Source organism: Notamacropus eugenii, chromosome 5 (genome assembly GCF_028372415.1).
Source record: "Notamacropus eugenii isolate mMacEug1 chromosome 5, mMacEug1.pri_v2, whole genome shotgun sequence".
NCBI classification, from domain to species: Eukaryota; Metazoa; Chordata; class Mammalia; order Diprotodontia; family Macropodidae; genus Notamacropus; species Notamacropus eugenii.
Window position 1 is genome coordinate 442,898,806 of NC_092876.1, and position 14,493 is coordinate 442,913,298.

At 34.9% G+C, this 14,493-nt stretch overlaps 1 protein-coding gene across 11 annotated transcripts in view; it reads left to right on the top strand.

The window, feature by feature from the left end:
* DMD (dystrophin) overlaps positions 1–14,493 on the top strand; it is a 2,329,373-nt gene that overhangs the window by 1,098,770 nt on the left and 1,216,110 nt on the right. For all 11 annotated transcript variants that reach the window (XR_011968542.1, XM_072616876.1, XM_072616880.1 and 8 more), the window contains one exon: positions 941–1,113. Coding sequence is in view for 10 of the 11 variants with exons in the window: in XM_072616876.1 (XP_072472977.1) it covers positions 941–1,113 (173 nt within the window). In the remaining variant the exon portion in view is untranslated. The remainder of the gene's footprint in view (positions 1–940; positions 1,114–14,493) is intronic.

Below are 14,493 nucleotides of genomic sequence, written 5' to 3' on the forward strand. Positions count from 1 at the left end.
TGGCTTTCTAGCTGTAGTTGACATTCCCCTGATCTATCCATGGTAGATTTCAGCATGGTAGGTCCAATATAATTAGAGCATTGAGCTCAATATTTAAGTCCAGGGACTACTCTCTGTCAGAGTTATCTTCTTCCATTACCCTAGCTGTAGAGACAAATTAATATTGAGTGTGGAGAGAAGTGATGAAGGGATAACGATGAGACAGTTAGGTGAAACCCGTTAATTTGATAATAGACTTCTTGACTTTATTGGCTAATCTTAAATTCAAGTTAGTTTAGCTAATCTAACCGAATACACATTAAAGTGTTAGAGTTTAAGCAAAGTATACTTCTACCATGTAACATTATTAAATGGCTCTTTTTAAAAATATATTTTAAGCAAATTTGCTCAAGAAGTGGGACTTATTTTGTCTCATTTGAAAGAAAAGCATATCAGGAAACAGACAGACTGGAACATGAGACTGACTAAATGAATTTAAAATATTTAGCCTAGAAAAGCAAAGACTTACTGAGAGTGACATGCAGCTGTCTTTAACTATTTGAAGAGGCATTAGGGTTTATTAATTGATTATTAGGTTCATAATAAAAAAAAGAAAATTGAAATTAAAAAGGAGGAAGTATGTCTTGACAGAGAAGTGATTCTTATACAGCCTGGGTTAAATGAAATGATCTCAGAGTTTCCTTCCAACAATGAACTTTGGAGTGATTGTGGCTTTTTTTGTTATTAAAAAAAAATTAAATTCATTTTTGTCCCCTACTGCTGTCTTCCCCTCCAAAATGTTTTGAGGCTTAACAATGAATATGTAAGGAATTGCTGATTTATTTCTGAAGCTAAATTATATTGGTATAATACTATTATTTATTATATAGGTAATATTATATCATTACAATAAGACTCATTTTTATTATTGCTATTTTCCCCTTATATCTCAATACTGCAGAAGGTAAAGGACAGTCTACAAAGAATTTCAAGCCAGATTGAGGTCATTCACAATAAGAAGACAGCAGCTTTACAAAATGCTACACCTGTGGAAGCTACTAAGATAAAAGAAGCTCTAACTCAACTCAATTTCCAGTGGGAGGAAGTTAACAAGATACATAAGGATCGACAAGGGTAGGTAACTTTTTCAGTTTATGGTCTGAATGTGCTTTTATTTCCTGGAATAGGGAAGAATTCTGGAATCAAATCTCATCTTCTCTAAGTTGAGGATTACAGCAGAGAGAAAGAAAGTAGCACATGACTTATTATTAAGAAAAGAGAAGTACAGTATCTAATACATGTCTGCTAAAGATCTAACATGTACGATGTGCATTGTGAAAATTCTGTTTTATTAAAGTCTGTGGGAATAGGTCACTGCTATGGCAGACATTATTTTGATAGTTTTAAAAGGGTACACAGCAGAGTAAAGCAATTTTTTTTTTTTTGTTAAGCATAGAAGTAGGATTATTGTTCAAATTTGCAAACTAAATGCTTATATTTATGGTATGATCCAATTAATAGATTAAAATAAAGATGGCGTAACAGATATTGAGCTAGCCTAGGAATCGTAAAGACGTGATTGTCTTTCAAAGGAAGATTGGAATCTCACTTCTGACACGCTGGCTGTGATTATGTGTAAGCCATTTAAAACTTTAAGCAACCCAGGCAGATCCCTAAGACTGTAAATTACTGCGATTTTTTTTTCCCGCTGGCAGTTTCCCATATCATTTAAACTATAAGTTTGGAAACACATACATACATACACATACATATATGTATACATACATGCATACAAATGATTATATATTAAACAACCTTGTCTTTCTGTAACAGTCAATGTTAAAATATTGCTTCTTTCTTGTATTAATCTTTATTTTTTGTTGTGAGAAGATAAATATAATAGAGACATTTAATTTCAGTTTATGCCTTTGTTTCCATTTAAATTTATATTATTTTAAAGCCAATTTGAGTTTCCATTAAGGTTATTGTATTGTTTCGGGATTTTTTTATATCTAAAAATATAGATTACATGAATGGATCCTATCACTGCCCAAAGTTTACGTCACTTTTCCAGCTTTCCTGGTCTTGGAAGAGCACATTTTATTCTTCTTGTTAAAGTTCTATATTACTGATGGATTTTCTTTGTTGTTCATTTGACCCAAGTGAATAACTAAATAGGAATTTTTCATCTCTAATCCATGAAGGTTCAACACAACTCAACTTGGCGAGCACTTTCACAGCTACACAGTCACATTCAGTGTTTGCTTCCCCATTCACCCCGCTAGCTACAGTCTGACCTTCCTAACTATTTGTACTTATTGTATTAACGTGTATTCTGCTTATACTATGTACTTGTCTCCCCCTATAGAATCTATACTCTTTGGCAATGGAGATTATTTTATTCATTTGATTTACCTTTCTAGTACTTAGTCTAGTCACTAATGCATAACAGAGGATTAAGTTTCTCCTTCAGCTGTCATGGAGGGAATATAATTAAGCCTACTGCCTTTAGTCTCCATTCAGCTTTTGGCCTTTCCTCCTTTGCATGGTTGTTGTTGAGTCATTTAACCCTGCCTGACTCTTTGGGACCCCATTTGGGGTTTTCTTGGCAAAGACAGTGGAGTGGTTAACCATTTCCTTCTTTCGCTCATATTATAGATGAGGAATGGAGGCAAACAGGGTTAAGTGACTTGTCCAGGGTACCAAACCTACTAAGTGTCTGAGGATAGGTTTGAACTACTAAAGATGAGTCTTGCCGACTTCAGGTCCAACACTGTGCTACCTAGCTGCACTATTGCATGATTTTCTTTGATAGTAAATCAGTTTATCATCATTATTTTAAGACAAAATCTTTTTTTTTTTTGAAAAATATAGAAAATAAACAAGATTTGAAAGTAAGTGATACTAGTTTGCCACTCAGAAGTGAGTGGGGGTGGGGAATGAAAAAGGGATACCATTTCCACTAATGTTAATAGTCAAGGAAATAGAAAAATTCTGCCCTACTAGTTTACTGGGTCAGTGAGCCAGATAGGGCTCCAATGATTCATGAATATATTCAGTTAGGGAAAAGCGCACCCTTCACTTGCAATCTGCTATTGGATGCTGGGTTATCTGCTCTCTCTCTCTCTCTCTCTCTCTCTCTCTCTCTCTCTCTCTCTCTCTCTGGCTCTCTGGCTCTGTCTGTGCTGTCTGTCTGTCTCTCTCTTTCTCTCTCTCCTTTCTCTCTCTTTCTCTCTCTCCTTTCTCTCACTCTCCCTCTCTCCCTTCCTCCCACAGGAACCTCAGTTTCTTGTTCTATAATCCTTCAGTCGTTCTTTCCATCTGGGGAAAACAAAACACCAAACATATTTTCCAATAACTCCCCTTGCTGAAAAGGGGAAGTCCCTTCCCTCATAAAGGCTTAAACAGGCATTGCACGAGACTTGGGAAATGTAATATTTTAACAGTTCTGACCTCAAGATGGACACTGTGCCTTGTGGGGTGTTGAGCTGGGGGGAATGAGGAGGAAGGGTATGGAAAGAAGAGCAGTTAATATCACTTCTCCCACTGTGGTGAAGTGGAAAGAGTGGATTTTTAATTTAAAGACAGATTCAAATCCATTTCATAGATCTGTGACCAAAGGTAATATCCCTTACTCTTTTTAAATCTTACTTCACTTATCTCATTATATTTGCACAACTTACCTCACAGGGTTCTTATAAAGATCAAATGTGATAATCTAAATAAAACCTCCAAAGCATTGTAGCAAAGGTTTCTAAGGTCAACAACATTCCCTTGTAAATCACACCTTACCTCAGTCTGCTACTTGATTCGTTCCCATAAATACTCTTATTATTCTGAGCTGTATTGTAATCTAGAAGTATATTTTAATTTTTAAAATTTATTAATAAACTTGGGACCTCTTTTTGCATTAGTTAATCAGTTGCCTCAAACCTCTATCCAAGTATTTTCAATATTAAATAAACTAGAGACATCTCCCCAGTAACAATTATTAATCTTTCTCTACTCAGTAAGCCCCTTAATCTTCTATGATTAAATAAATATAAAAGCTACCATATATGGAATCTATTAACAAATGTAATCAGTAATGAAACAAATAAATGAGTAAACAATATTTTGACTGTGAGAAAGATCGTAACCATAGACACCTCAACCCTCATTATAAAGCTTGGTAAAAACATTTACCCAGGACTCAGTTCATTTTTACAAGTGAAAAGTGAAAGAAAACAGGTTAAATAAACAGGCAAGATTTCTCCATTTCATTCTCTTGGTGTCTTCAACTCCTCTCTGGTCATCACAGAAAGACATTCTCTTCACAATAACCATTCCTCATGAATTTGTCTTTATAATATTTCTTTGCAATCTAACAGTTAAGATCACTCTAAGAGGAAAGTGTTTTTCTCTTCATCTTATATCTTCTTTATGTTTTATCTGTATTAAATGGGTCTGCTACAAGTGTATGTTATCTAATCTCAACTTCAGCAAGGCACTTTTGCTCCTCTTTAATTGATTCTCTATCCCAGTGGTGTCAAACTCCAAGAGAAATCCATGAACAAGGATCCCTATGGAGAAATTTAGTTTGAACCTGGGATGTTATATGTTTTATTGCACCTTATTTATTTTGTTAAATATTTCCCAAATGCATTTTAATCTAGCTCTCCAGCACTTGGGAGTGTTATGGGCCACATGGAGGGGAGGGGCACATGAGGAATAAGTTACCATAGGTTCAGGTCTGACACCTGGGCTCTGTCCCATTCTTGTTCCAAATCCTCTATTTACTCCAGAAAACATGACACTGTCCCTTCCACTACTCGAAAATCTGAAAACCTTTCCTCAAACTTCACTGATAACAGAGAAAGTATTTGCTGTGAGCTTGCTCTTTTCCCCTTCTCTTTCATTCTTCCTTTTCTTCTCAATTAAGATGCCATCCTTTCCCTTGCCATAGCCATGTACTCTGGATCACACCTCCTCCCATCTTCTCCAGTAGATTTGTTCCTCTTCCCTCCTCAGTTCCATCTCTACCTCTTCCTCTATGTCTCTTTGATAAAGAGTAACTAGATATTACATATGAGATATGTATTCTATGTATCTTATAAAGTATCTCCCTCTCAGTTTCAAGGGGTAAATGCTGACTCAAGAAAATGATCTATAAAAATGAATTGCATCCATACAAATATTTGTCTATTTGCAAATATTGTGGCCCCCTCCCAGTTCAGGAGGGAACCCTAGACTACCAAATTATAGAATAGGTAAATTTTTCCTAAATTCATCATTCCATTGGACCCATACTATCAAAAATACCTGAACTGGAACGTGTTTATACTACTTAAAGGATGGGGAGAGTCTCTCCTTAGTTACATTTGCCTGGACCCTGAGCTACCATAGTATTTGACTTGAATCAAATGGCAAATCATATTTAGGTGTCTTTATTATAGGAGGAAATGAAAAGAGACAATAAAGTTTGAAAGGGAGAAAGGGAGAGTTCAAAACAAGGAAACCTGATCTAGTTTATACACATACACACACACACACAACACACATACAAACATATACACATACATCATGAGTAATTTCCAACTCTAGAAAAGTGTCTACACAAACTGAGACCACACTGTAACCTCATGCGCAATTGCTGTTTCAGTTGGCATTTTTAGTAGAATGTTCAATAAATATTTTTCTCCCTTGATAGCCCAGGGAAAAAAAAGAAGTCTTGTACTATCCACAGAGGCAAATAATAATACACTAATCTTCATGCCATCGCTATTTGATTTTATCCTCTAAAGTGGAAGCTAGAGAGACAGATGCATAAGCTGGGAACATTTCCAGAGTCATCTTCTGCTAAATGAGACATTCAGCTCTAGCAGCATTCAGCAGGGCTCTTCCCTTTGTCGCAAAGCCATACATAGTAAGAAAGATACATGATAAACACATACAAGATGCTGACAACTCAGGGCAAGATTAACAATGGTGCTTCAGCCTTGGTCTCTGCTACATTCAAAGATTTATGGGTAATGATCTGTCTTTCCTTTTCCTGATGTATGTAAAAGTGCCAGTTTTTTTTTTCTTTGCTATTGATATCAAAGTATGATAGACATTAAAGGGGCTGTAGGTAGCATGGAAGTGTGCAGAAAATCAGGCTTCAGAGAACTTGATTAGAAACCTTTCCCTAACTCTGAAAAACAAAATTTTTGACAACTCATGAAAACTTTCCTGAGAAATATAGTGAAAGGCATAGAAGAGAATTTATTTCAGTGAGGAGTCAGTAGATGTCTCCAGTTTTTTCCACTCTTATACTGATCACTTCTTTATTATCTACAATTCTTGGTTTAATCAGGGACAGGCTGTCTTTCAGAACGACTAACAAAGTATTGCCATTATTTAATCTTCTTTGTAAAAAATAATGCATGACTTTATATGAGTTGACATGAATAAATGAAGCATTGATTAATCATTTAATATATGCAAAGCATTGCAGATATGAAATAAAAAGCAAGAGTTCCTCCTCTCAAAGAGTTCACACTCTAATAAGAAAGACAACACATAGATGATGAAAAAGTACCACATGAAAAAGTCAGTGTCAAAGCAAATGGTAAGGCTGCTTCTTTGATATCATTTCCATTGGCAAAGTTAGATCTGTTTCAGATGCTAAACGTTTTGACAGTGCCAAAGACTTGGTTGACAAGAACTTTTTTTTTCTGGGTCTTCGATAGATGTGGCTATAGCAGCTGCAGGATCATCTGCCACACTGAGTCTCCACAGGGGCTGTTTCCCAAGATGATGGCACAGAGAGTTTGCCTGGAAGCAGTACAGTTCCCACTTATGCATGTCTTAGACTTATCGAAGGAAGACAAGATAAACTTTTTCCTTGACTGAAGTCACAGAAAAGACTTCCTTCCAATTCTCACATGCACACACAAACATAATAATGGTCTCCACATAGTAAATGTTTATCGTTAGTGTGCTTCTTAAGAGGTTCTCTCCTGTTTATGATTATAGCTCCCTGTCAGCTCTTCTACACGTTATTTGCTCCTTCTCTAAGAATCATGCATTTTTTAGGAAAAAAATTTGTATAATGCTCACATTGGTACATGTGGGTAACAGATAAGATTTGATGGTAAAGATGATGGTGATGAAAGTTGCTACTTTGAAAACATAGGCATGAAGTACATATTAAAATCTGTACCATTTCGAATAGGAAAAACACATTTTAATAACCTGTCATTTCTTATCTTTTTCTTGAACTTAGCTTCTTCCATATTTCAATGTAATACTCCTTTACTCTTTGCACTCTCTCCTGTGATTTACACTACTCTCCCTTTTTACATGTGGATTTCCCCCTACATGCTTATCCCTACTTGTCAGAGAAATAATTAGCACCTAGCAAATGTCTTTCAGTAGTCTCCTGTTTCATTTTGCTTGATAGACAATGGGTCAGTGGTTAAAATTTACTTAGGATACTTCATTGGATCCAGGATCTCATTATGAGGGCTACCCTCATCTGCAATACAGAGTGCAAGTCTTCCACACAGTATCAACTTATACCATTCTTGCCCTTGTCTTTTCATGAATCCTCTATGAGAAAACTACCTACCATGCTAGAGGTGTTTCTCTGGTTCTTGGAACACTTTGTGGATGCTAATATAACACTTGGCGTATCATTTGTCTCATTCTCACCTCATAATTGGCCCACATAGCGAGATGTCTCCTTGACAGTGTCTTTTACATCACTCTTCTCATAAACGTCATTGTTGGTAATAGACCCCAACAGCAGTGATGGCGATAATGCTGCCTACTATGTGCTAGGCACTTTATAAATATGATCTCATTTGATTCCCAAACCAACCCTGAACATTAGGTCCTGTTATTATCTCCATTTTATGGTTGAGAAAACTGAAGCAAACAGAGGTGAAGGCACCTTGTGTGTGATAATTATTCTAAAGTCTAGCGCAGTGCCTGAGATGTTAATAAATACCCAATAACACCTAATAAATGTCTCTTGACTGGTTATTATAAAAACAAAACATAAGCTTTGTCTGCTTCCTGAAGTCCAGAATCAGCTTTACTATTAGAGAAACATTTTGAGATGAGAAGGTTAGAACCCACATTGTTGGTGTTTGGGGTCTACGTGGCTTTAAGCTGAATTTCAGTGAGATGAATATCATTTGGTTTTATCAGATGCCAAACAACAAGCACTAGTATGTGGTTGGTGATGTTACTTTAGAAATAGGAATAAATGTTTTTCAAGTATGGTGTGGCAGTTGAATTAGCTACTTAGACCAGATCTTCATCGATGTTGATTTGTTTACTTCTGAATATAGATGAAATACCTATTTTGTTAATTAGTAGTAATTCTGCGTTATTTCTGAATACAAATTTTGTCAGAACAACGGATTAAAACTCGACATGGAGGAATTTAGTGAAAGCTATCAGCTGTATTTATTTCATGAGTTTTATCTGAGAAACATTAAATGGTAGTTTAAGTCTGCCCATCAGCTTATCATTTAGATGTTCCTGTTCTCAGTCTCCAGAGCACTCAAGTGATTCGGAGAGAAATGCCTTTTGTGATTACCATTTCAGGCAGGATAATTTGTCTTATACCTTAAATGTCTTTGGAATGTTCCTGTAAATCTTTTCAGTTTATAACTACTTTCATCTGAGACTTGCTTTAGTTGATCAGAAAATGGCTAGTAATAAAATTGCCATGTTAATATATATATGTATATATACACACACACCCATATTTAAAAGTATATATGTATATATGAACACATTTAAATGTACATATTGGAATGCATTTATATTCTCATATTTAAATATATATACACATTTCTCATTTAAAAATCGTATATACGTACAGCTATATATATATATATGTGTGTATATATGTGTGTGCATTTGTACATACACATTTGTATTGTGGAGCTTCTTATATATTAATTATACCAAAGAAATTTCCTAGGAATCATGCATTTCCATATCAAACCAGTTTGACACACTACTATGTGCAAAGCACTGAGCACACACAAGCAAATCTTAAAACAGACCCTGCCTGTAAGAAACTTACTTTCTAGTGGACATACAAAACTCTAAACAGCTAACCAAATCAGCCAGTTGAACTCTATTAAGCCTTAATAAGAAATATTTGCTAAATAAAAAGCAGAGAAAGAATAGTAATAACATTTTTGACTATAAATCAGGAACACATTCTCCCTTGTTTTGCCTCATGGTAGGTGAGTAGGAACAAATTTATAGAACCATAACAGAAAAAAGACATGAATATGGATCATTTATATCCAGGAGAAACTCAAAACTCTGGACTGCTGCTCTTGACACCCTTTGTCTCCCTCAAGAAACATCTGCAGAACAGTTCAATGACATTTGAGGCTCCTTCTCAGCTTATTATTCTGCTTGAGCCATTCAAGTTCTGAGATTTCTTGCCAGCCCTGACCAACAATCTCTTCTAAGATTTTCTCTTAGCTCTGACTTGTTCCCTCTGAATTCTTCTGTGAATACTGTTCATAAAAATAGTATTTGTAAAGCAATTAGCAGAAAGACTGGTACATATTGAGTACTTCATAAATGATTTATTTTCTCCTTTCCTTTTAGCCTTCAACTCAGCTTTACCATACTAACCCCCAACAGGATAACTTAAGTGAGATAACTCACATCTATGTCATGGTAATAAACCAAAATCCATATTTTTACCATTGGTACCATGACTAGGCAATATATATTTGTCCCATTATCACCAAATAGCTGTAGGAGTCATCAACTCATTCCATTTAATGTAATTTCTGTCCATATTTCTCACTCTACTAGTATGGTAGTTTTTATTACCATATCCATGGAAAATGAATCTCAATGGCCTGCAGACATATTTGGAACAAAATTGATAGCTGCAAGTAGTTAAGTTCCCTCACCAACTCTGCATAAATGTTTGTAATTCACTTGTACTCTTCCACTCTGACAAGTTTCAGAAATGCTAAAGGTACTAAAGAGAACAGGCTTCTGAAAAAATATTGGAAACACATGGTATACTTATTGAATTTGTAGATGACATGAAACTAGGAGGTAGCTATAATGTATTGGATGATACTATAAGGATACACAAAGATCTCAGCAGTTTGGAATTATGAACCAAATATTTTGTTGTTCATTCATTTCAGTCATACCTGACTATTTGTGACCACATTTGGAGTTTTCTTGGCAAAAATACTGGAGTGGTTTACCATTTCTTTCTCTGGCTCATTTTACAGATAGGAAAACTGAGGCAAAGGAGGAAAAGTGACTTGCTAGAATATATTTAAATGTAATAGGCATCAATGTAAAATCTTACATTTAGATTAGAAAAACAAGCAGCCCAAGTATAACATGGAGGGAAAATAGCAACAGGACATATTATGTGAAATAGACTTGGGAATTTGTCAATTAAAAGTTCAGTATGAGTAAACAGTATAGAATGACTATAAAAGTAACTAATATAGTGTTTTAGGGGATAATTAATAGTGTTGTTTAGAACTCACATCAACTGAGGACATTTATGATTGTGTTTAATTCTTGAGCATTAAAGTTTAAGAGTGATTGAAATACTTCTAAAGGAGAGTGTTCAATTCCTGATGAATTTCACTATTTATTAACTTTGTTCATGTGGATAAGTCACTATACCTCTCTAGTCCTCACTTTTCTTAACTGTAAAATAAGGAGATAAGATGAGTAGATGAACTTTCTAGTTTCCCTCTAGTTCTTGTGATCTTGATGAGTATTTTGGAAACTGTCTCAATGAAATAAATTACTAAAGGAACTTTTATTATTTAGTCTGTAGATTAGATTTAAGAGAGGCATAGTTAAATATTAGTATTTTTGAAGTATAAAAGAAGAAATCAATGTATATTATTCAATGTTGCTATACCAAGCAGAAACGGAATCAGTGATTGGAAATTACATGGAGGCAGATTTCATCTCAACATAAGGAACACTTGCACAAAGTCCTACTGCAGTGCATCCTTCTGGTGTGGAAGTGACACTGGGGTTCTCTAAGACTATGCCAATGAAGGATTAGCATTGGCCATGCTAGAAAGGCTTAGAAAATGTAACCCAAGCAAAGTCTAAGTGACTGTCAAAAATCAAAATCTACTTTTTGAAGATAAATCTAGGTAAGTAAAGAAAGCCTCTAGACCGGTGTGCTGGCCATGAAGGGATGGAGTTTTTGGACAGGCAACTCTAGAAACACAGACAAATATTATTCCAGTGTTGCCCATTTCCATTTGTTGATTATTGTCATTATGGCAGGAAAGGGGTCAGAATATACTAAGACTCACAGTTTTTAATATATTTTTAACTTTTATTTGACAATTGGTACTCTAAATTCAAGATCCTTGTACCATATGACCAGTCAATGGACAGTCCACCAGAGGATTTGGATGATATCAATCTTGACATTCACCTTAGAACAAATTCAAAAGACAATGAATTTGATGGTAAATGGAAGAAGGGATCACAACTTTTCTTTAGAAATACAAAAAAAAAGAATTTTGTTTTGTTATGTAGCCAAAATAAGCAAGAAACATTACTTAATGGAAAATTTGGTAATCATTTATTACAGAACTAATGAAGCATTCACAGACTACCATAAAATAATTACAACTTAAGGTGCATCAGATGTTGAGAATGAAGAGGTAGAGCTACCTTAAAATAAATTCAATAAGATCCTCCAAATTGAATGACTATACCTCCTGATACTTAGTGACTTCAAGGCAAAAGAGAAAAAAGATGAAATTGAGGAGAAATACATGAGAAAATGTGAAGAAATTAGATGACCCAAACACCTGTAGACTACACAGACATGTTATGTATTTATATCATGATAACTTTCTTTAAGAAAGGAATCAGTAAGACTTGGTCAATGTGATCACCAAACACTATCACCAAAGTTATAATTTGAAAGGCAAGAAGATACTTGTTATTGTTTTTGAAGTAATCCCGGAACCAACTTCCTATTTAAAATAAGATGATTCATCTGTCAGAGCAAGAATCAGAATATGAAGTAAAAAGAATGAAATGATTTGGCATAGAATTAAAATAACAAATCAAACATTTATATAAGCAACTGACAATGAAAATGGATGTAGGACAACATCAATGACATCAGCACTGATTATTGTAATGCTGCTTAATGATATAGACCATAAAAAATGTATTACCCATAAGGCCAAAGAGATTAGAAAGTACTTTAGTCAGCAAGCACTTCACTTGCTTGCCAAGTACAGAGACATAGCATCCAAAGGCCACATGAATTTAGAATAAAAACTCATTTTTAAATTCTTATAGAGAAGGATGATGGACAGAGAGAAGCATGAAGAGGTAGACACAATTCAAAGAATGGTAAAGAGATTACTAAGGAAAGTCATCCCAAAAATACTTGACAAAAATGGAAGGAAGACAATAATGAGATGAAAAATAGAAAAGACCTTAATTTGAAAACAACAGATGAAAATGGAAAAGATCTGCAAGCCTTTGATAAATGTTGTTGATTAATTGTTTGATTGATTGTATCCTTCTCTTACGATCAGTCACTCAACTACATTTGTTAAAGGTCTACCATGTGCCAGGCTCTGGTTTTAGTGTGGGAAAAAAAAAAAATGGGGGGGGGGGGTAGAAATTGTTCTTATTTTCAAGGAACTCATGGTTTAATGGGGAAGATGATAGAAATAACTACATATGAACCAACTGTATAAAGAATAAATTGAAAATAATCAGCGGAGGACAGACAGGAAAATTAAGAGAGATTGTAAAAGGCTTCATTACAAAGGTGGGGTTTTACTGAAAGAAGTTAAGGAAACCAGGAAGCAGAGTCGAGGAGGGAGAGGATGTTAGACATGGAAGACAGCCTATGAAAAGGCACTGACTCTGGAGATGGAGTTTCCTGTTTGAAGAAAGCAAAGAGGCTAGTGTCAGTTTATTACAGAATTGGGAAGGAGGTTTCAGAAGACTGGACGATGGGAGCAGGGCAGATTATAAAGGTCTTGATTGATTGATTGATCCTGGAGGTGATAGGGGGCCACTATATGGTGAAGATACTATCTGTCCCATCCTTGTCTTATGTGGATCAACTGTGAAAATAAATGTGAAGTACTTTGAAAACTGTTTAAGCGTTATATACATGTAAGATATTATGGTCACTGCTCCTTTCATTATTACTTGTTTTCATAAAGCAACTACACCTATGTATCCCATGGATTGTTTTTAATTCAGTAGCACGTGGAGGTTGTTTTTCCCCCTGGAAGTCGTTGTCCAGAAATTTAGGTTGCTGACAAGTTCAACAAATTGAGAAATACTACCAGGTTTTGTATCTGGGGAATTGAGAATTAGTGTATTTATACAGAGAAGTTGGCAAATACAAGATGTACTTGGGAATGCATTAGAGAGGTTCTCCCTGCCCCTGCCCCCCAAACACACACCTTTTTCTGTCCTTGGCCCTTCTGGCAAGCCATTGAAAATCCATGCATCCTCTTCTCAGAAAAAAAAATTTGAAAGCATAGAAGTAAATATATAATAATAAAGGATATTAATTTTATCAAACTAAAGTTGGGATAATAGGTATGTGTATGTATGTGTATACATAGATACACACACATATATATATATATATGTAAACATATCTATGCATTATTGTTGTGGTGTTTGTCTTTCATTCTCAGAGAGGACCGTGACATCATTTTGTGCATATATGTAGCATTTAAGTTCATGGACTCCAGGTTTAGAACTCTTGTGACAGTGTGAAGGGGAAAGCTTAAATAACTTGGTTTTAACAGAAAAAAAGTAGTTTATGTTCTACCTGGTAAAGGGTTATTTTAATTGTAGGTCATATTTTGTTAGTGCTACTTGTATTTTGTTATTATAAAGATAGATTGTTACTCTTAAATATGGATTAAGTGATATAAAAAGTGACGCAGTGACCCAGTGCAGCTCCCTTGATTCCCAAGTGCTAGAGAAGCAAATAACCCACTAAGGGAGAAGCAGAAGTACAATTCCTTATTTCCCAACCTGCACAATAAAATCAAATAAAAAGGAATTCCATATATCTTTTTGGTAGAAAGCATAAAAGTGGCTTCTTTCTAACTCATATTATTATGATGAAAAACAACGATGAAGTACAGCTGTTGCAGCTGTTAAAAAACCCTTATTTAACACTGTGAAAAAAGCAGTTTTCTCTCTGAGAATAATAAATTCATACCTGTGAGTAGATCATTACAAGACAGATTTTTCTTAATTATTCGAAATTCACTCATGAATTTAGTTTGAGATGCTTTTGAAAATACTAATTTCCTCAAAGGAATAATGTCTTTTGCAAGAGAAAAAAAAGGACAGTGATTTCAAAGAGCTTACAACCCTTCCCCATCATTAAAAGCGATGTATACTATATTTGATTTTACTTGCTAGAATGACAAGTTATTTATAGAAACATCATAACTCTAAATATAAATTTCAAGAAATTTCTCTAATTATTCAGTAATG